This window comes from Schistocerca serialis, chromosome 5, assembly GCF_023864345.2.
Source record: "Schistocerca serialis cubense isolate TAMUIC-IGC-003099 chromosome 5, iqSchSeri2.2, whole genome shotgun sequence".
Taxonomy (NCBI): Eukaryota; Metazoa; Arthropoda; class Insecta; order Orthoptera; family Acrididae; genus Schistocerca; species Schistocerca serialis.
The window spans coordinates 362,836,937-362,860,361 of record NC_064642.1 but is presented as its reverse complement, the minus strand read 5'-3'; the positions used below and the strand labels follow the sequence as shown (position 1 = coordinate 362,860,361).

Here is a 23,425-nt window from a genome sequence, read left to right as displayed (position 1 = left end):
AGCCAACGAGGTCACGCGGCATATTCTACTAACAATTAATTCGGCACGATCTATTTTGATGCTTCTGTGCATCAAGAGTTCTATCAAATCGAGCTGCATTAGTATTTCTAGCATTAGTATTTCTACTCTTCAGAGTAAGTAGCCAAGACTGTAATTATTACGACTCCCAAATAAATCACTTGTAATGTGTAGGGTAATAGCTTTACAGACTCTTAATGAGGTAGGTATGCGCCTGTGTTGAGCTGGTGCCTGACCAAAAGGTAGCCCATTCCAATCCTGACAATGAGAGACTTTTCATTGTGGGGATGTTTCAAATAATAATAATAAGAAGAGAGGTTCCTGGTTACTAGATTGTAGGCTGATCTCTTGAATTCTGGGCGTAATATTTGCCATTTAAGTAGTGATCTCAGTTCATTCTAAATATCTTGACAGCTGGTACGTGACTTGACCTTTCCAATTATTATTCTCGTGTGAGAAACATACAGGAACATGTAAATACATTTTACACAGTTATGGGTAAATTACTTTTGACCAATGCTTGGCCACTTCCAGTGCATTTTCTGTTGCTTGGTGAATGTCATCTTCTGTACAGTAGACTGGACACAATCGACACTGAACCATGTGCCGGACTGTCTGCTCTTCCCCACAGTCACACCGAATATCATTTGGTTCAATGTATCCCCATTTTGCCAGGTTAACTTTTGATCTTCCAACTCTGTATCTCTGTCTGTTCAGGGACTTCCAAGTTGTCCATTCCCTGTCACGGGTGGAGGTAAAGCTTCAACAACTCTTATGCAACCAGGAGGAAGATAGGTCGTAGCCCTCCATGGTTGTAACCTAGCTTTTTCAGCAGTGGTTCTAAGTTCCTTTGATGTCCTAAGGAAACTCTTCCTTGACTTCAGTCGTTGCGGATGCGTTTTATGTCCATACAGAGGATGAGTAATTTCCTGTCCCACTGCCTTTCTGTCCTTGTTCGCAGCTCTCTCTCTTCGAACAGGTTGTAGTGATATTCGTGCAAGGTGGTAAAGCCATTCGACTGGAGTGGGGTTCAAGCAACCTGTTACATTTCTGCAGGTTTCGTTGAGAGCTACATCCACCTGTCTGGCATGAGTTGAATTATTCCAAACAGGACAGGCATACTCTGCCGCAGAATAGCATAATGCCATTGCAGATTTTCGGATTGTTTCAGGTTGAGTACCCCACTGTGATCCGGCCAGTTTTCGTAGGAGATTGTTCCTGGCGGAGACTTTCGACTTGCATTTCGTACAGTTCTTTTTAAAAGTGAGAGATCTATCAAGTGTCACTCCTTGGTATTTTGGAGTCTCATAGTACTCCAGTTCGACCCCCGATCATACTGTTTTCAACTTGCGAGTGGCTTCCTTGTTTCTCAGATGAAAAGCACACATTTGGGTCTTTGAAGGGTTTGATCTAAGCTGATTTGTGTTGTAGTATCTGGCTAGATCTTCAAGGGCATTCGTGAGGTTGTTCTCCACTGATTCAAAGTCTGTGGTCTGGATGGCTAGAGCGAGATTGTCAGCATATAAGAAGCTCCTGGTCTTCTCAAGTCAGAGGAAGTTTCCCATCAATATGACGGATCAAAAATGTACTAGTTTTATCAGGTAATTTTTGACAATTTCTATCACATATCTTTAGGGACAAGTCATTTGAACCATTGTTAACTGGACGTAAAACTCATCGGAAATAACAGCTGGAACATAACAGATATAACCTGAAACCGCCACGGTACTCGAGACGTTGATTTAGGGAAAAAGCAGGAAACCTGTATCGGAAGGGGAAGATGGGTACTATCCTACAATACATAGGGAAATGTAATAATAGATCAAGCTTTGGTCTCGCCTTACTTCTTCCCCGATACGTATTCAATGTCTTCACTTTTGTGCCACAGAGTTGGGTAAGAAATCTTCGGGTGGTACTTGTATACTTTGACAAACGGTTTCTAGCAAATCATTTACATCTTCTTTTACTTTAGACGACGCATACGGAGAGATACGGAACAGAGGGTTTTACTACCGAGTTTTAGTGTCGGAGTGTAGTGTAATGTGGAGAGGTACTTGGACGAGTAGATCTGCAGCAGTAATAAACCCTTTCATCCTTGGTTCAAGTGGTGCCTATGGCTAGGTTCTAGCTCTCGTTTGAAGAGATCCACTCTCCTAGGTACTTGAATGCGGATACTTTACTTATAGTGATGTTCGTCTAGTGGAATTTTAGACGGAACGTCCTTGATTGTGGTAATGAATTCTGTCTTCTGGATGTTGATTGCAAGCTGGTCTTAATATCAGTAAATCGCAGTTTTGGTTTGCTTTCCCCACAAGATTATCTACGGATCGTCCCAATTTAAGTTATTCGCAATTGTAATACTTAAGTATTCACTTGAATTTACAGCCTTCAGATTTGTGTGATTTATAATGTAACCTAAATTTAGCGGATTGCTTTTATTGCTCATATGAATGAATTCGCACTTTTCATTATTTAGAGTCAGTTCCCACTTTTTGTACCATACAGATCTCTTGTCTAAATCATTTTGCAATTCGTTTTGATCATCTAATGACATTAGATGACGGTAAATGACAGCATCATTTGCAAATAGTCCATGAGGACTTCTCAGATTGTCTCCTAAGTCGTTTATGTGCATCGGGAATAACAGAGGGTTTCTAACACTTCCTTGGGGAACGTCAGGTATTACTTCTGCTTTACTCGATGACTTTCCGCCAGTTATTACTAAATGTCACATTTCTGACGGGAATTCACTAATGCAGTCACATAAATGAGACGAGACTTCATTGGCACCTAATTTAATTAGGAGTCACTTGTGAGGAACGGTGTCAAAAGCCTTCTGGAATCGACGAGGGTTGCCCAGAAAGTGATGCAACGCATTTTTTTCTCAGCCGAAAACAATGATACGAATGCGAAACGTTACGTATGTATTATTTGAAGTCTTGTGAGTGAGCACGGCGAGCTTCCGTCACTTCCAACAGATAGCGCAGCCGCAGGAGAATTTCAAAATGGCGTCTGTAGGTGATGTACGTTACAAGCAGCGTGCCATCATTGAGTTTCTCACTGCAGAGAAAGAAACAGTGGGGAATATTCACAAACGCTTGTGTAAAGTCTATGGAGCATATGCTGTCGACAGAAGCACAGTTAGTCGCTGGGCACGGAGGGTGAGGTTATCGGAAGGCTGTTCGGCGGAGCTTCACGATCTGTAGCGGTCGGGGAGACCATCCACGGGTGTCACACTTGACATGTTGCAGCGATCTGATGTTGTCATTCTCGAGGACAGACGCATTACGACTCGGCAGTTGGCGCTGCATCTGTCAATCAGCAAAGGAAGTGTGGCTCCGCCACCAGGATAAGGATTGGTACCCACAGGGCACAACGCCCTTGTTTCGCGCTGGAGGAAGGCCATAGAACGGGATGGAGATAAGGTGGAAAAATAGGATGTGTAGATAAAACACCGTTCTTTCGTGTCTGTAATTCTCATTATTTTCAGTAAAAAATTGTTGATGAAAAAAATGCGGTGCGTTACTTTCTGGGCAACCCTCGTAAAAATATGGAATCAGTCTGACGTCCCCTGGTCGGCCGGAGTGGCCAAGCGATTCTAGGCTCTACAGTCTAGAACCGCGTGACTGTTACGGTCGCAGGTTCGAATCCTGCCTCGGGCATGGATGTGTGTGCTGTCCTTAGGTTAGTTAGGTTTAAGAAGTTCTGTTCTAGGGGACTGATGACCTCAGAAGTTAAGTCCCATAGTGCTCAGAGCCATTTTTTTTTACGTTCCCTGTCAGTAGTGAGACGTACTAATGCTTGTTTTTCGTGGCATAGGACTCGGCGCCGGGCAAGCACCAAGTGTCTTCGGCGGACGCGAGCCGGCGGCGGCCACGTCCCGGCCGCAAGGGGCGGCCCCACCCACACACACGGCAACCGCCGGCAGCGTCACCTTCCACGGCAACATTCGCGACGAGGCGGCCTACGTGAGCGCCTCCTCGCTGGGAGGGCAGGGCCACCGCTTCGAGACCAAGCGGCCGACGGCGTCGCTGGGCAACTACTCCCCGGGCCCCTCGACGACTACCGTCACGCAGTACCCGCAGCAGGCCGTAGCGCTCTTCCAACAGCAGGCGTACACGCCGAGCTACGCGGAGCAGCCGGTGCACACGTCGGCCAGCGTCGTCGGCTTCACGCTGGGCGTGTCGGACGACCGGGGCACGACCGCGGGGAGTCAAGTGGAGACGCCCGCTCAGCTCCCTCCACAGTACTTCCAGCTGCAGCAGCAGCAGCCGCAGACGTTCCTCCGCGAGCAGCCGGGCGCGCAGACCAACTCGCTGCAGCGGCCGGGCGCCGGCGTTCGTCAACCGGACGGTGTGGCGGTCGCCGACAAGCCGGGCAGGAAGCGGCGGCCTTCCGCGGGCCAGAAGAAGCCCGCGTACGTCGAGGCCACCGGGGACGTGCAGGACGCGAGGACGCCGCCCCAGCCTCCACCGCGCCAGCACAGCACGTACGTCCTGCAACAGCAGTACCAACCGGAAACGCAGCAGAATACACAGCAGCAGAACGCCCGGCCCGCCTCCTGGCCGCCAACGGCACCTCAGGACCACGGCGCTTCCGAGCCGACAGCTCCACAACAGGTGGCTACACAGCAGGAAGCGTCGCTGCGACAGAGCCACGAAGGTCGGAGGCGGCCACCGCAGGCTCACCAGCCGGAAGCTTCCACGCAGCAACCCGTCCAGTACCAGGAAGAGGCGGCCCAGCAAGACACGCCTCGTCAGCACGCTAGGAGGCCGCCCCAGAGACAACAGTTCTCCCCGTCTGCTCGAGGCCCGACGTCTACTCCCCAGCTGGAACAACCTGCGGCCGGTGGCGAATACCGTCCGCAGCGCCGCCGCAGACCTACCCAGACCCGGTTTGAGCGCCCGGCAGTCACTGGACCCGGTGAGCAGGACACAGCGCAACAACAAGAAGCAGCTATCCGTCACCAACAGACGTACTACCAGAATACGGCCAACGAGGATGCTGCCACTGCACCAGATGCTGCGGGGGAGGTTCCCTCTGCACCTTCAGCACCGGCATCCGCTGATGGTCAAGTGCCACGTGAACATCTTCGGAGGAGGCCACAAAACAAGCAGAAGTACCATATCACCATGGATAGCGACAAGCGGACAGTCGGTAGCAACGACTGGGAACAGACGCAGAACACTGTGAAGCCGACTCGCCCACACACGAGAAGACCAGTACAGAAACAAAACACGCAAATCGACTTTGCTACGGAGGAGAACTCTGCTCACAGTCAGCCACAGCCCACAGCTCATGAGGGCCGTCCGCAGCAGAGGAGAAGGCCAGTGCGTCCTCAGCACAGAAACCCTCCAGCGTCTTCGCTGAACACCTACACAGCCAGTGAGAACTATCCCCAAACCCAAAGAGACGAAGAAACGTACACGAATGTAGCTAACAGGCCTGAAGAAATTCCTCGTGAAGAGGCATCCCCAGCCGCTGCACAAAACCAGGAAGTTGAACAACAAGTTTTCACTCGGAGACCTTCTAGCAGATATTCTACGACTGAGAGTGTTGTCCAGGCAGCAATAGAGTCCCAAGTCGAAGGGCAATCTAGCCAACGCACGAGAGTTCGGCAACAGCACGTCTCCCGCAGACCTGCGCAAGGGAGCCAGCAGGAGGAACCGACTACCGTCGCCCATTACCGGAGGCCCCTCCACCCGTCGAGGAGACCGCAGTACAAGAAGCGCGTTCGCCCGACTAGACCGCAACCGGAATACGACAGCGAGCCGGCAAGCCAGCAGGAAACGACAAATGACCCCGTCAGTCAGAGCGACAATTCGGGAGATTACGTGCAAGACTACAGGCTGGCGGAATTGAAGAAGGTGCAGAGGCAACGGTACAAACGGCCACAGACGTCGCAAAACTTTGCTGAAGACGTGCCGGCGCGCACTGCGGCCGTTGCCAATACGGCTTACCAGCTGCAGTCCAGCTCGCCACTGGACGCCGAGGACAATTATTACGCCGTGGACGAGCAGACGGCGCCTGCTCCTGCGCAGAAGTTTCGCCAGAGGGTCAACCAACAGGGGGTTATCCGGGGCAAGACCAAATACCACAGGGAGCAGCTGACCGAGACAGACACGCCTTTTCCAGAGCCGACGGAGCAAGTCTACGTGGAAGAACTGCCTGTACAGACGGAATCAGATTTCGAGAACGATGTACTGGGAGGCGGAACCGACGCGCGCTTTCCGTCGGCGGTAGATTTCGCCGCTGATGAGGAAGACTCGGCCTCCGCTGTCAGCGAGCCCCCGGCGACGACGACGACGACGTCGACTACGACGAGCACCACCACAACGACGACGACTACGCCGGCACCGTCCACCAGTAGGCCTGCCAGCACCGTGTCCTCCGCTCTGGAGAAGTTGCGTCAGAGATCAAGGTAAGACTATTACTTCAATTCACTGCTCTGGGGATTCACAACTTCTGGATGAGAAAAGAGATCGAAAGATCTTATGAAGACTCAAAATTAAGAAACGACATAATTATCGTTCTTGAACGTTTACTGGTAGGTGACTGTAACACTAAAAACGCATAGTAAACAGTAATGTGAACAGTAATTTGTAGTGGACAACGTTGCCTTGATCTTCTATATCTCGTTCATAAAATAACTTTAAGCTGTTAGCAAACAATATTTGAACACTTTAGTCAGTCTAAGATGGGTCGCCTTTACCTTCCTCGAAAAGGACTTCCCTGTCCTATTATTGAACGACGTATAGTTTCAAGTGGAATTCAAATCACGGTGCAACATTTTTACTTTTCCACTTATACTAAATATCTCAAGCAGGAATGCTATACTTCTATCTGAAGCCTGTGTACGGTGCATGAATAAAGTACTATTTATTTATTTAACCTGATATGTTTATGGCCATATAGCCCTCTCTTACATCGGGCCAGGGTTTCGCATATACAATACCTTTTTTACATCATAGTTACTTAAGAAAGAACAATTGTAATATAGCAGAAGTGTTAAAATGATTTGAGTGTTTATAGTGACAATGTGAATAAGAATACTATGAACTAATGAAGTTAATACTGGCAATACTTCTACTACTGTTGTTGCTGCTGCTGTCACTAATATAATAATAATAATAATAATAATGATAATAACAACAATAATGATAATGGCAGATGTAAAAAGAATTTATAGGCGTACAAAGTAGATGTTTTCTGATGTAACGAGTTCTGTGGAAAGAAATTTAAGGAGACTGCACCAGCTAAAAATACTGGGAAATGAGGAAGATCTGCTTGGAAACGGGGATGTACAACGGTAATGAGTGCGTACAGGGACAATGGTAATCTTTTTTGTTGCTTTAGTAGTAATGTTACTAACTGTCTTCTGAAGCTGGAGCTGTCATTCAGTTCTCTAATATAACGCAGGAGGTTATTTAAGAGACGGATTTCTGCTACTGAGAAGGACTTCGAGAAAATGGAGTTGAATAGAAAGGATTTAACTCTGATAGGAACGGGTGATTGCGGCATACTGTTCAGACAAGAGCATTAATGTCGAGGAGAGACGTGAGGGGCGGCGTTCGCTGATGAGGTAGTAGAGACGACGAGGGTACGGGAATCTCCGCGCTTGTCTGCACGCAACCAGGATAGCTGTGCATATCATGGTGAAAAATCATCTGATAGTCAGACATCACAGATATAACGAACACAGGCATTCATAACCAGTTCCAGGTGCCGTGAGCTCTCCTGAGAAAGACCTTGCAGGATGGCATAGCTGTAATCAACAATTGATAGTATAACAGTTTGTACAAGCTTCTGTTTCAGGTCAAGAGGGAAGAGCTTTTTATATTTTTGCAGGGCTTGGAGATATGTTGATGCTTCCTTGCACATTGCAGTTACGTGCTCAGTCCAATTTAGATTTTTATCTCTTATTACGCCTAGACTCTTTGCCGAAGGAGTATTTGTCTCTGTAGCCTTATGGGACAGTGAAACATAGGCAGTACGAACAAGAAGAATGTAGGAGCTTTCGAAGTGTTGTGTTACAGAAGAAAGCTGAAGGTTAAGTAGGTAGACAGAATAACCACTGAAGTTATCGGGTCGGTGAGGAAACATCCTTATGGCACAACTTGACTAAAAGAAGGGATAGGTCCACAGAACATGCCCTAAGAAATGCTCTGAGAATATATTGTTTAGGGTTAAAGATGGTAGGATTCCCGATTTCTCGGCTAATAAGCCTAGAAATACCAACCAGTACTGCCTGGGTTTTGGATATTACGTACAATTATTAGCAAAGTCTCGTTCTCGTATAAATCGAGGGAAGAGTGACGACAAGAGGAAATTTGCAAAGGCAGTTAAAGTTAAAGTAAAAGACGTAAACACTTTAAAGTTTTCCTGTGACACTGTAATTCTGAGAGACGGGGAAGGACTTAAAAGTTCAGCTGAAGGGGATGGATACCAGCAAAAGCAAACTGACAGTGATGGAATGTTGACGAAGTAAATTAGGTGACACTGAGGAAAATGGCTTTTGGGCCGAAAAATTACTGACGGGGCAGAAGTAAAGAGGCTACAAAACGCAGACTGGCAATACAGAAGAAAGATTTTCTGAAAAAGAGAAATATCATCAAGTATAAACTTAAGTGTTAGGAAGTATTTTCTTAAAGCATTTGTGTGTGTAGCCTTATGCGGAAGTGAAACATTATAAGTAAAGACAAGAAGAATGTAGAAACTTTGGAAATGTTGTGTTACAGAAGGAAGATGAAGTTTAAGTAGGTAGACAGGATAATCACTGAAGTTGATTAATCGCGTCGGCGGGAAAAGATATTTATGGCACAACATAGCTAAAAGAAGGGATAGGTTCATAGGCCACAGTCTGAGACATGCTCTGAGAGTGCTTGTTAGAGATAAATAAATGTCGTATGACGAGGGCCTCCCATCGGGTAGGCCATTCACCACGTGCAAGTCTTTCGATTTGACGCCACTTTGGCGACTTGCGCGTCCATGGGGATGAAATGATGATGATGATTAGGACAACACAACACCCAGCAGTCCCTGAGCGGAGAAAATCTCCGACCCAGCCAGGAATCGAACCCGGGCCCTTAGGATTGATACTCTGTCGCGCTGACCACTCAGCTATCAGGGGCGGACTTGATAGAGATGAACCAAGGATACTGGCATCCTAACCATATAAAAATATATAAGAATAAGAAGAAGGTTCAAATGGATATACACTGATGGAAAAAACCTCAATACCAAGATGGAGTTTAGCGACATGAAGTTGGTAGATGTGTTTCTACATCTAAAAGATGATGTCTGATCAAATTTCGCTCCAGTCGCCTAAGAGTGGCGCTAGCAGCGCCACTATGGGGATTGCAAATCAGGTTCACGTTAAATACAGCAGTGACGGCCGTGAGTGTTAGTTACCATTGAGATTATACATGATGACTTGATGTTAATCAAGAATGTCTGTAGGGTAGTGTAATAGAGCTACAAGAAGCTGGATGTTCCTTCTGCGATATTGCAGAAAGATTTGGCAGGAATGTTGCCACTGTACACGATAGCTGGCAGCGGTAGTCACGAGAGTGTACGGTTGCAAGAAGACTGGACTCAGGACGGCCACGTGCGACTAACGAGAGGGAAGACCATCGTGTTCGCCTTATGGCTCTGGCGCATGCTACCACATTTTTGGCAGGAATTTGAGCAGCAGCTGGCTCCACAGTGATACAACGAACTGCTACAAACCGTTTACTTCAACGGCAGTTCCGAGTCAGACGATCTGTAGAGTGCATTCCAGTGACCCCAAACCACCGTCATTTGTGACTTCAGTGGTGTCAAGCGAGAGCACATTAGAGGGCAGGGTGCAGGTCTGTTGTGTTTTCTAACTAAAGCTGCCTGGGTAGTGCTGATGGCCGATTGTTGGTTAGGAGGAGGCCAGGTGAGCGCCTACAGCCAACCTGTCACCGTGAGAGACGCAGTGGACCTTTACCTGAAGCCGCAATCTGGGGTGCGATTTCGTATCCCACGCCTCCGGACTGAAAATCTGTATATCAGTCTGGTCGACCTGTTGTGCTGCCATTCACGAACAGCATTCCGGGGGATGTTTTCCAACAGGATAACGCTTTTTTAACTCAACATGCTTTACAGAGTATCGACATGTTGCCTTGACCTGATACACTATCAGATCTGTCTCGAATCGACCACATATGGGACGTCAGCGGGCGACAACTCGAGCGTCATCCACAACCTGCATTAACCGTCCCTGAATTGACCTACCTAATGCATCAGGCGTTGAACTACACCTTAGAAACCGCCATCTGCCATCTGTACAACACATTCAACATTATGACGGTTACACTGGTTATTAATGTTCCAGCAATGACTTATTTCATGCTTGCACTAATCTGTGATCTTCCAATATTAATCCCTTAAATATGTTACCTAGACAACTGTATTCCCGAAATTTCATTACTAAACATTTATTACTTTTTAGCATTGCAATTTTTTTCCGTCAGTGTAGATAAATTTCTACTTCATGAGAAATAAGCCAACTTTAATCCCGAATCGATTAGTTATATGAAACTGTGAAGTCTGAGGAAGTTTGCGGTGAAGCAACGGAGATAAAAAACTGAAGTAACGTAGTAGTGAAAGCTGAATACAGAAGTTTTTTGTGAATATACTGAAAAGTGAACACATTTCAAGCTGTGAAGATGGTAAGCTGGTTTCGAAGGTCTGTGAGTTTACATTGGAGTTCACGACACGCTGTAGTTTGACATTTTCAAAAGACTCATTCGGTTTGTGACTCGTTCTCGGATAGTTTACCTGTCGACGTACTGCCCGCGTGAGGCACAGATCCGGGTTCGTGTTTGAAACTGTAGCATCCGATAATCATAAATGGTATTTGGCTTGAAAATCAAATTATTGGAGCTGCAGAAGCCTCTTTACCATTGAACATTCTTAAGACTTATTTCTATCGTGTGTTGCTTGATCCGTTGTATTTCACATTATGAGTTACAGCTACTAACGTTGACATTGCCTTCAGACCACGTGAGCTTTGCGCAACCCTTTGACACGGACTGCCCTTGCAGCTCAGCAGCTGCTTGGGTTGCCTAAGCAACAGGGGATTTAACTCAGCTTCTGCCGTGTGGCAAGCATACGCATGACATGTACAAAACACTGCGTCCACTTGCAGATTTGGTGATCGTGTTGTGGACGCATAACCAAAACCACAACAAGAGGTCTTAGATTATACTCATGCTATAAGGTAGATTTCAACAGAAGGAGAGACGCTAAACGTCTGGCGCAGATGGCTTTCGTCACAAATAGTACATGCGGTCGTACTAAAAAGGTGTCTAGGGATGCCAAAATTTCAGGTCTTTCCTTGTGCGATAATCACGCAAAAAATGAAATATCTCGGTTCTTTTTGAAACAAAATTTATGTTGCTACATATATTGTTGGCGATAATTCACTTGTACAGTGCGGTGTAGTTGTTGTAATGTTAGCTTTCTACTGCGAAAAACAATATTCCAAATAAAATTCACAATAAAATAATTTTGCCGTTGAAATTAAGTCGAATTTAGTCAACGACTTTTCCAGGTAGATTACGTTGCAACTGTATTACGAAACTTCCATTGTACACTGGTCGTGACTTACGCTCTGATTGTAAGAAAGATCGTAGCACACGCGAGGATGGCGTAGTTGATCGAAGACGGGCCTGTATACGATCGGTAAGTTCTGTGACTTCTCATTTCCGCTCTTCTATATAAGTCTACCATGCACAGCAGGACGGCTTCAGACGCCAATCTGTTCAACCCACCTTTGATACCACTTTTGCTGTGGCGTCCGGACAAGACACAACCACGGCAAAAGCACCACAGGCGCAAAGATGCGAGGTGGTCCCCGTGCCATAGACTAGCCACTTGTGCGAGTTCCAGCAAAGCTACTGGCAGCCCTGAGGATGAAGATATCGACTTCGCCTCGACCAATTTCCGGCCGAGTACAATCCACAAATGACTGGACGACAACGGACAGAAGCTTACTCGGAAGATAGAAGAGCAGCTCTCGCCCACTTGGTTACAGATGTTCGTTCACGGCTGTCTTAAACAGGGAATGTCGTTTAGTGAACTCTTAGAAGTGCACAGACAGTTGTAAATTGCATTTTATATGTACTGTGAAGTTTACTTACGATTATTTCCACTATTGTGTTAGATTAGATGCAGTAATGCAGAGTTAACCATTCATCAAGTCACAAAGATAAGTAAACCTTTTTAACTATTTGTGCGACTTTGTTACTAGTTTCTTGGAGTGTTGTAACACTTCGTTCTCCTATTCTGTTACCTGGCCCAGGGGCATAGCCGTGTTATAATGGCAGGGAGAAATGGTCTTAGAGGTGTACTGCACCAGAAGCCGTTCCACGAACTCACAAACTCGGCCTCCACAGCAGTAGCGACGAAGCCTTTGCAAAACTGACGACGAAGGTTTACAAAACTTTTGACTGACAATTTTATTTCAAAAACGATAATGGATGGCTGTTTTAATTAATGTCTTAATCATAAGTGATAATAAGAAAAAATTTTGCCGTTCCGTTTTCCAAGGGGGTGTTGCATACAGGATTATTCAGAAGTACCTCCAGGGTTTCAGAAGACGATTGCGCAAAAACTACAAGACACACTGAAAACAGACACACATCAGTGGACGGAGCATCACTCCAAGTTCGTAAATGACACTATAGGTGCTAAATATGGGCATCGTCTGTGATGGTGCAAACGTCAAAACGTGCGTGCACTTTACTGACACGATTTGTCTGGGAAGATACGACACCGACCCCCTTTGCAGATCTGTTTATTCGGTTGCCGACTTGCAGACGCGAACTAGTTTATTGCGCCAATAGGGAGCGGATGATTTGTCTACACGTTCTGGCACGCTTACCCCTTAGTGCAACTACGGCACGGCAATGCAATTATAAGATATATGCCAACAATTAGCAGGCTGCCATTTGTTGTTGTTGTTGTGGTCTTCAGTCCTGAGACTGGTTTGATGCAGCTCTCCATGCTACTCTATCCTGTGCAAGCTTCTTCATCTCCCATTTACCAGTGAGATATTCGTAAATAGCAATAAAATGCAGCAAACTGCCACTGCTTCCCTGATAACCCATCGTGTCACGCATACGTCCCAGTTATCGCAAAAGCGTTAAATAATTTGTTTGACTGACAAGATAAATACACTGAAGCGCCGAAGAAACTGGTATAGGCATGCGTATTCAAATAAATAGAAATGTAAGCAAGCAAAATACGGGGCTGCGCTCGGAAATGCCTATATAAGACAACAAGTGTCTAGCGCAGTTGTTAGGTCGATTACCGCTTCTAAAATGGCAGATTATCAATATTTAAGTGAGTTTGAACGTGATGTAGTCGGTGTAAGAACGATGGGACACAGTATCTCTGAGGTAAGGATGAAGTGGGGATTTTCCCGTATGACCATTTCACGAATGTGTCGTGAATATCAGGAATCCGGCAAAACATCAAATCTCCCACAACGCAGCAGCCGGAAAAAGATTGTGCAAGAACTGGACCAACGACGACTGAAGAGAATCGTTCATCGTGGCACAAGTCAAATATTCCTCAAATTGCTGCTGATTTCAATGCTGGGCCATCAGCGTGCGAACCATTCATCGATGTGGGCATTCGGAGCGGAAGGCCCATTCGCGTACCCGTAATGACAGAACGACACAAAGCTTTGCGCCTCGCCTCGGCTCTTCAACACCGACATTGGACTGTTGATGACTGGAAGCATGTTGCCTGGTCGGACGAGTCCTGTGTCAAATTGTATCGAGCGGGTGGGCGTGTAAGGGTATGGAGACAACCTCATGACTCCATGGACCCTGCATGTCAGCAGTGGAGGCTCTGTAATGGTGTAGGGAGTGTGCAGTTGGAGTGATATGGGGCCCCTGATATGCCTAGATACGACTCTGACATATGACACTTCTGTAAGCGTCCTGTCTGATCATCTGCCTCCATTCATATTCATTGTGCATTTCGACGGACTAAGACAATTCCAGCAGGACGACACCCCACACGTCCATAATTGCTGCAGAGAGGCTCCAGGAACACTCTCCTGAGTTTCAACACTTCCGCTGGCCATCGAACTCCCCAGACATGAACATTACTGAGCGTATCTGGGATGCCTTGAACGTGCTGTACAGAAGACATCTCCACCGCCTCGTACTCTTACGGATGTATGGACAGCCCTGCAGGATTCATGGTGTCAATTCCCTCCAGCACTACTTCAGAGCCGGCCGAAGTGGCCGTGCGGTTAAAGGCGCTGCAGTCTGGAACCACAAGACCGCTACGGTCGCAGGTTCGAATCCTGCCTCGCGCATGGATGTTTGTGATGTCCTTAGGTTAGTTAGGTTTAACTAGTTCTAAGTTCTAGGGGACTAATGACCTCGGCAGTTGAGTCCCATAGTGCTCAGAGCCATTTGAACCATCTGAACTACTTCAGACAGTCGAGTCTTTGCCACGTCGTGTTGCGGTACTTCTGCGTGCTTGCAGAGGCCTTACACGATATTTGGCAGGTCTACCAGTCTTTGGCTCTTCAGTGTATATACTACAAGAGCTTCCTAGTTCAGTAAGGTGTAGTTATTATAATCTCAGTACATTGTTAGAAACACCAATTTTCTAGACAGTCAAATGTAACTGAGTCCCTGTATGAATTGATGTAACTGTTGGGCAGAGTCGCCTGTACTGTTTCAGCCGGACAATTGCCAGGTGCAGGTGTTGAGAGAGTAAGAGTGCGTCTGTGTGTGTTGCAGGTACAACGCGACGCGGCCTCGTTTCAGCGTGCGAGACTTCCAGGAGCGCCTTAACCGGCTGTCCACCAGCACTGCGGCGCCGGAGGTCTCGGCGTCAGAGACCACGGAGGCGGCGACTGTCCCGCGCTTCTCTGGGCGCACGCGTGCCTCTACGGCCGCCCCCGCAGACCCGGAGGCGGCCCGCCCCCGGCCCGCTGCCCGCGATCCCGCCCGCGTCAACAGCGCGCGCTACAGGGCCTCTACTGCCCCCACCTCCACCACGGCTGCCACGCCCTCCACTAGGTACTGTACGCATGCCAGAAGTTGTAGCATGTTGTAGGCGTGTCATGTGGCGCCGAAGCTACAGCGTCAACTATCAACATTCTTATGAAGCTAATTATAGAGGGGATGATGTGTTACACATGCGCGCTGGACATTTTCCTCTTACATAATGAATAAAAGGTCCGCATGTTATGCAAACAACTGTTTTCCCTTTTTTTTCGTATAAATCCAAACATGTTTCCACGCTTTTGTGCCATCGTGAGTGGGTATCCCTTGCTCAGTTCTGTAAAATGTTTTAATTAATTATTATTCTAACGAAAACCACACCTAAAACAGTTTATGCCTCTTTTTGTTATTATCTTCGTTTTTCTTCATTATTGGGTAATGTACAACTCAATGAATTTTGGATACTCTTGGTTTGTCATCTGCAATCTGCAATTAAACGATGTTTCCGTGAGTAGTGTTGGGGATTTAACAAATCACTTTACTTCTAAACGTAATTTTGTTGTGCGAAAATATTTTATGACTCTATTTTGCAGTTAGTCATAGTCAGCAAAATATAGTTGTGAAATAATTTCGCACAACGAAATTATGTTTAGAAATACAGTGGTTTGTTAAATCCCGAACCATACTCACAGCAACATCATTTAATTGCAGATAACAGGTGACAAGGTACCAAAACCAAATAATTTGCATGGAGAAAAATTTAGGTAATAACAACAACAGTCAAAAACTGCCTTTTGGGTGTAATTTTCGTTTTAATCATATTTACATAAAGAATGTTTACATTTTACAAGTCTGATTAAGGAATACCCACTGAAGATGATACATAGGTGCTAAAACACCTTTTGTTTCGTATGAAAAAATAGAAAGGGTTCTTCGGGTAACATGTGGACCTTATACCTAGTAATTCTGCAAACAAGGCTACTAAGAAGGTTGCAAAACCAAATGGTAAATACTTGCCTCTTAGCCTGATCCTAACCCCTATCGGAAAGGACATCTACTACTTCAAACAACTACTACGACTACTACTACTACTACTACTACTACTAGTATAGTTGTACGAAGAACAGTCGGAAATTATCTACACTTTCGTCATGACACACACCCATAATTCTCACACTGTTCTCTTACAGTTGGTGCCACTGCAGCCAAAGCTCTTCAGTCTGCCTCGGGCAGGGATGTGTGTGATGTCCTTAGGTTAGTTAGGTTTAAGAAGTTCTAAGTTATAGGGGACTGATTTCAGATGTTAAGTCCCATAGTGCTCAGAGCCATTTGATCCACTGCAGCCATTTACCCACCATACGTCCTGACCACTTATACTGCAGATGACAGCTTAAACATACCCGTTTCGCTAGTAATTTGTTCGGTCGTGAGGGGTAAAAGGGGCTGAATTCATTTTAGATTTTCAGGACAATGCGGAGACAGTGCCGTATCACATAGGAACATTTATTTGTTGATCGAAACGTTTAAAAGTAATTATGACGAGTGAGACACATGAAGAGGAGCAGGACGCCTGTCGACGTCAACCCAGCAAGAGCAAGGGATGGGCTTAGCAAGTAGGTGAGTTACCAATGATATGGTAGCTGAAAGAAATCGCCTTCGGGGAAGACATCAAGCATGTAGGGATGAAGGTGGTTCGCAGCTGTCGGCGTGTCTTAGATTGCTTCCACAGGTCTCATACAAGCGCAGGAGATTATCTCCTATAGCATAATACGCTCCCACCAGCCGGCATCCGTGACGAGGGGCACGTTTCGAGCCGCCGTTCACCTCCATGACAGGGTTTGTGGAGACCATCATCGAGCTAGTGTAGCAAAAATGTGATACACCCGAAGAGCCGACACGTTTCCATTGACCGACGGTCGAATCCCGATGATCTCGAGCCCACTGCGGTCGTAACTGACGGTGTCGTCGAGTCAGCATGTGAACACGTAGGGGTGACCTGTAGCGGAGCTCTCTGCACAACAATGTACGATGAACGGTGCGCTCCGAAACACTTGAGCGTTCACCAGCACTGTGCTTTTTCGGCTGAGATGCCACAGGTCATCATCTGTTCAAATGGTTCAAATGGCTCTGAGCACTATGGGACTCAACTTCTGAGGTCATTAGTCCCCTATAACTTAGAACTAGTTAAACCCAACTAACCCAAGGACATCACACACATCCATGCCCGAGGCAGGATTCGAACCTGCGACCGTAGCGGTCTCGCGGTTCCAGACTACAGCGCCTAGAACCGCACGGCCACTTCGGCCGGCGGTCACCATCTGTACTACTTCACAGAGCAAAATAAGCCTCCGAACCGCACTTACTGTGAAGAGTAGTCGTCCTACCATTCGCGCCTACTGGTAGTTTCACTGTCCTTCTACCTGTATCTCTTTCCGTAGATGCAAATGAACATCCGACCAGCTCCGCCGTTGTCGAGGTACTCGTTCACAGACTATGCGTAATAATAATCCGTTCTTTCTCAAAGTCGCTTAACTCAGTGGATTTCCCCATTTGCAACCCGTGTCTTCGCTAGGGCGATCCCTCGCCCACGTCTGCTCCGGTTACATACATAACCGCAACGTCACCAATCGGTCTCTAGCGTCGCGGTGGGCAGTGGTCATAATGCTTTGGCTTATCAGTGTGTGTGCTTATATATACAGGGTGGTCCATTGATAGCGACCGGGGCAAATATCTCACGAAATAAGCATCAAACGAAAAAACTACAAAGAACAAAACTCGTCTAGCTTGAAAGGGGAAACCACATGGCGCTATGGTTGTCCCGCTAGATGGCGCTGCCATAGGTCAAACGGATATCAACTGCGTTTTTTAAAATAGAAACCCCCATTTTTATTACATATTCGTTTAGTACATAAAGAAATATTAATGTTTTAGTTGGACCACTTTTTTCGCTTTGTGATAGATGGCGCTGTAATAGTCACAAACATATAAGTACGTGGTATCACGTAACATTCCGCCAGTAAGGACGGTATTTGCTCCGTGATACATTACAATGGACCGTTTACCAATCGTGGAAAAGGTCGATGTCGTGTTGATGTATGGCTATTGTGATCAAAATGCCCAACGGGCGTGTGCTATGTATGCTTCTCTGTATCCTGGACGACGTCATCCAAATGTCCGGACCGTTCGCCGGATAGTTACGTTATTTAAGGAAACAGGAAGTGTTCAGCCACATGTGAAACGTCAACCACGACCTGCAACAAATGATGATGCCCAAGTAGGTGTTTTAGCTGATGTCGCCGCTAATCCGAACATCAGTAGCAGACAAATTGCGCGAGAATCGGGAATCTCAAAAACGTCGGTGTTGAGAATGCTACATCAACATCGATTGTACCCGTACCATATTTCTATGCACTAGGCATTGCATGGCGACGACTTTGAAGGTCGTGTACAATTTTACCACTGAGCACAAGAGAAATTACGGGACGATGACAGATTCATTGCACGCGTTCTATTTAGCGACGAAGCGTCATTCACCAACAGCGGTAACGTAAAACAGAATAATATGCACTGTTTGGCAAAGGAAAATCGACGATGGCTGCGACAAGTGAAACATCAGCGACCTTGGCGGTTAATGTATGGTGCGGAATTATAGGAGGAAGGATAATTGGCCCCCATTTGATCGATGGCAATCTAAATGGTGCAATGTATGCTGATTTCCTACGTAATGTTCTATCGATGTTAGTACAAGATGTTTCACTGCATGACAGAATGACGATGTACTTCCAACATCATGGATGTCCGGCACACAGCTCACGTGCGGTTGAAGCGGTATTGAATAGCGTATTTCATGACAGGTGGATTGGTCGTCGAAGCACCATACCATGGCCCGCACATTCACCGGATCTGACGTCTCCGGATTTCTTTCTGTGGGGAAAGTTGAAGGATATTTTCTATCGTGATCCACAGACGATGCCTGACAACATGCATCAGCGCATTGTCAATGCATGTGCGAACATTACGGAAGGCGAACTACTCAGTGTTGAGAGGAATGTCGTTACACGTATTGCCAAATGCATTGAGGTTGACAGACATCATTTTGAGCATTTATTGCATTAATGTGGTATTTACAGGTAATCACACTGTAACAGCATGCGTTCTCAGAAATGATAAGTTCACAAAGGTATATGTATCACATTGGAACAACCGAAATAAAATGTTCAAACGTACCTACGTTCTTTATTTTAAGTTAAAAACCTACCTGTTACTAACTGTTACCAACTGTTCGTCCAAAATTGTGAGCCATATGTTTGTGACTATTGCAGCACCATCTATTACAAAGCGAAAAAAGTGGTCCAACTAAAACATTCATATTTCTTTACGTACTACACGAATATGTAATAAAAAAATGGGAGTTCCTATTAAAAAAAAAACGCAGTTGGTATCCATTTGACCTATGGCAGCGCCATCTAGCGGGCCAACCAGAGCGCCATCTGGTTTCCCCCTTCAAGCTAGACGAGTTTCGTTCTTCGTGGTTTTTTCGTTTCACGCTTATTTCGTGAGATATTTGGCCCAGTCACGATCAATGCGTGCTGGGCATATATATGCGCGCTGGGCATATATATATGGGCGTACCCAGGATCTGAACTAGGGGAGGGGGGGGGAGGGGGGGCAGGTCATACTAGTCTCAGGAAACAAGGACTCGAGACAACATACAGCACCTCTTATTAAATAAAACGCTAAACTAGTGAAAAACCGCTTTTAATAAATACAAGAATGCACTTGTACAATCCGAGAAAACATGCAGCATTTCTTATTAAATAAAACGGTAAACTAGTGAAAAACTGCGAATATCTTCTAGGGAGGGGGGGGGGAGGAGGGGGGCAACTGCCCCTCGCTGGGTACGCCCATATATATATATATATATATATATATATATAACTTCTGGCATACTTTGGTCATCACAAGTAAGCTTTCTAACTGGTTCTGGCTGCAGGTACAAGTACAAAAGCCGCTACCGGTCCACGCTCAGCACGTCCACTACCACAGAAGACCCGACAGTAGCGACGACGTTGGCAGCGCCGACGCCGTCGGCCATCGTCTCGCGGCCTTCGCTGCGCACTAAGGGCATCTTCTCGGCGGTGCGGCCCAACCCTCTGCTGCGTACGGCCACCAGCGTCGCCACCACCACCAGCACGACCACGACGACCACCACCACAACGCCGACCGCACCCACCACTGTCGCCGCCGTTGCCGAGTCAGCCGACGAGACGCCGTCCGCCCCCTCGGCGCCTTCTGCTCCGGGCGTCTTCGGCGTCAGGACTGCGCAGCCGGCCGTCGGCGTGGACGACGAGCAGTCTCAGTCGCTCAGGATTGCCGAACTGACTCTGGCGGCCGGTCCGCGAGTGCCTAGTAGCGCCGCCGTCGCCGCAGCCACTGCCGCCACGACGCCCGCGTCGCAGCCCCCTCAGCAGACGACGGACCTGCTGTCGGCCTACTGGGCGCAGCGGGAGCCTTCGGCGCCGCCCGCTCTCTCCACGCACGCCTCCCCGCACTACTCGGCCGCTGCCGCGGACAATGATCACCCCAGCTCTGCCGCCACCCCCGACTCCACCTCCTACCCGGCCACGGCCGCAGACTCGTTACCGGACCAGTCGTCGACGTCGCACCAGTGGAGTGACGACGCCGTCCCGCCCACGCAGATGATCGCCGACCTCACGTCATCCGCTTCGGCCTCCGACTTCTTCCAGAAGTCCGTGCCCTCCCAGCACTCACTGAGGATCACCATGGCAACCGACGATCCCATCCTGCCACTCGAGGCCTTCTTCCCCTCGTGGGGTGGGAAGGAAGACAGCAACCGGCGGTAGCGAGCTAATCGTTTAAGCCACCGCCGAGAGACTTCATCATAATCACCGTCATTGTTCAGTATTATTTATTTTTCGATAACATTTCAGTTACGACAAGGATTATTTCCTATTTGAAATATTTATATGTAAATCGTGTACAGGATGTACCATAACGATAGCGATAATTTCCCAGGGGTTGTAGAGTCTCCTTTGAGGAACAAGTCGAGAATGGAGATCCATGGCAGGGAAAGTCACCCATATACGCTGCAGTGCATCGAAGTTAGAGGGACCAACGCCTTCCGCGAGGCCGCCTCTTCATTTAACACGTACATGTAAATTATGCAAGTCACCATAGGGTGTATGGCAGAGAGTACCTTGTACCACTACTAGTCATTTTCTTATCTATTTTTGGAAAACATTACTGAAACAACCAGCGACTTGATTAGATAATTAGAAAAAATAATCCGTCTTGATCGCAAATTTTTATTAAAAACTAAAAAATACAGGTGAATGGTAGCCGGTTTCGGTCACGTCTACATCATCATCGGAGTAGTTCTCTGCAGTGCAAAAGATTACTCCCCTTAGTGAAAAGCAGGTACCAAAACTATACAGTCTATCTACACAACAAAGTACGAATACACGATCATAAGAAACTAGAAAGGCTTTTTTAGAGTGAGGCGGTAAGCATAGACGACAAGCGGAGCACTGACAGGTGTTGGAAGACACCCCCAGCAACTGCTAACTAGCATCAAAATGGTGTGCGTTATAGAAGAGAAGCTCTGTCCCTCGCTTGCTGCATGACATCATGAATTCCAGAGACATGGTCTGATGATGAACTAGGTATAATCGAAAGCGGTTAGCAATGACAGGTAACTTTTAGCGTTTAATAAAAATTTGCCGTCAAGACTGAGTGTTATATGAAATTTCCTTATCTGTCTCCAATCGCAATTGAAGTGAGGATAAAACGACTGTTACATGGTTCCGTATGAGCATTAATTTCCTTCATTTTGTTTTCGCGGACCTCGCGCGAAATGTACGTTGGCGGCAGTACAATCGTTCTCCAGTCAGCTACAGTCAGCTACAAACGGTGGTTCTCCGAATTTTCTCAGTAGTATTCCTCGAAATGAACGTCGTCTTCCCCCAAGACATACCCAAGTGAGTTCATGGAGCATTTCCGCAATACTCGCGTGTTAATCGAATCTACCGGCAACAAATCTAGCAGCACGCCTTTGACTTGATTCGATGTCTTTCTTCAGCAGCAAATATATGTTTTTACGCTGACGGACCTCAAGCGTAACCTCTCGCAATGGGCTTGACAGCACTCAGTTGGTTAGATGGGATCGAACGCATCCGCATCTGCGACAACAGCATCGCTGATGTTCTGTGAGCGCTAAAAGTCGCGTTTGCTTGTAGTCTAACGGAATGCGTTAAACCGTACGAATACAACGTTTTACAGCGCCGTTGCAAGACAATTTACAGACACGAGTTCCTATCCTCACCTTGTTCCTCAAGGTACTCTCTATGAACCTTCCAAGTTTTTCGGTATCATTTTGTACACATTGTTTGACTCAAATGTGTGGTGCTCAGTGATGTACTTTCTCCAGGAAAAACAATCGAAGGGTTAATTTATTGCCAATCATTAAGTGATTAGTTATTGACAGCGTTATTTGAACGAAAAGGGGGTAGGGTTCAAGTCTCTTGCAGACAGCATGTCTTTCATACATTCATAAGCAAGAGTCATTTAAAAAGCATTTAATGTGTTCGGCTAACAACATTACCCGCACACATGTGGACTTAACAGAGACGTCATATTGTGATGTGTTGCGGAATTTGTTTTGAGCCACGGAACGTACTGGAAGCTTTGTTTGTGTAATTGTCATTATGTATTTATTAGTTTACGTAAGTATAAGAAGGAGATTCAGTGCACATGTGATTCATCCATACCATCCAAGTATCTTATCGCTTCCTTTTTCAGAGTAAATTATGTACAACTATCCAATCTTTTGTATTTAAGAAATATTTATCAATAAAACCTATGCTTTTTATGTGATGTGTGTAGTCAATATGCCACTGATGTGAAACTTTGTTGACACATCACCCACATTTCCAGTCTATGCATCCTAACAATGTGTGAACACGTAATAAGATAACTCTGTTGAATTTGATAATTCATTTGCTACATCTCCACTTCAGCATAATGTAACTTAATTCTTACCCTAGGGTAGTTACGTATTATTGTTTTGTTGGACTGGTTTATTCACGAGGTCTGAAAGGTAAGCATACACCGCATGGCAGATATGCGCAATCCAACAATGAAATTTTTGATTTGGGAGGTGATGAACAGATGAATTTTTCGCACCAGGCTGCCATGTTTAGAGAGATGGCGTGCATCGTTAGGCCTAACTCCAAGCTGACATAAGACACACTCACTACCGGCGTTTAACCAATATCTAAGGACACGCAGGAAAAAAAAAAAAACTTCTGCCGTTAGATCGAACACACTACGATGATGCAATGAAAGTCATCTTAGATCCAGCCATACACAATACTGCTGGAAATAGT

At 46.5% G+C, this 23,425-nt stretch overlaps 1 protein-coding gene across 1 annotated transcript in view; it reads left to right on the top strand.

The window, feature by feature from the left end:
* Positions 1–22,854, top strand: part of LOC126481940 (mucin-19-like) — a 215,216-nt gene extending 192,362 nt beyond the window's left edge. Inside the window, exons 6-8 of the mRNA XM_050105899.1 lie at positions 3,838–6,439; positions 14,814–15,095; positions 20,014–22,854. Of these exons, the coding sequence (XP_049961856.1) occupies positions 3,838–6,439; positions 14,814–15,095; positions 20,014–20,884 (3,755 nt within the window). The 3' untranslated portion in view covers positions 20,885–22,854. The remainder of the gene's footprint in view (positions 1–3,837; positions 6,440–14,813; positions 15,096–20,013) is intronic.
* Positions 22,855–23,425: the final 571 nt, after the last annotated feature.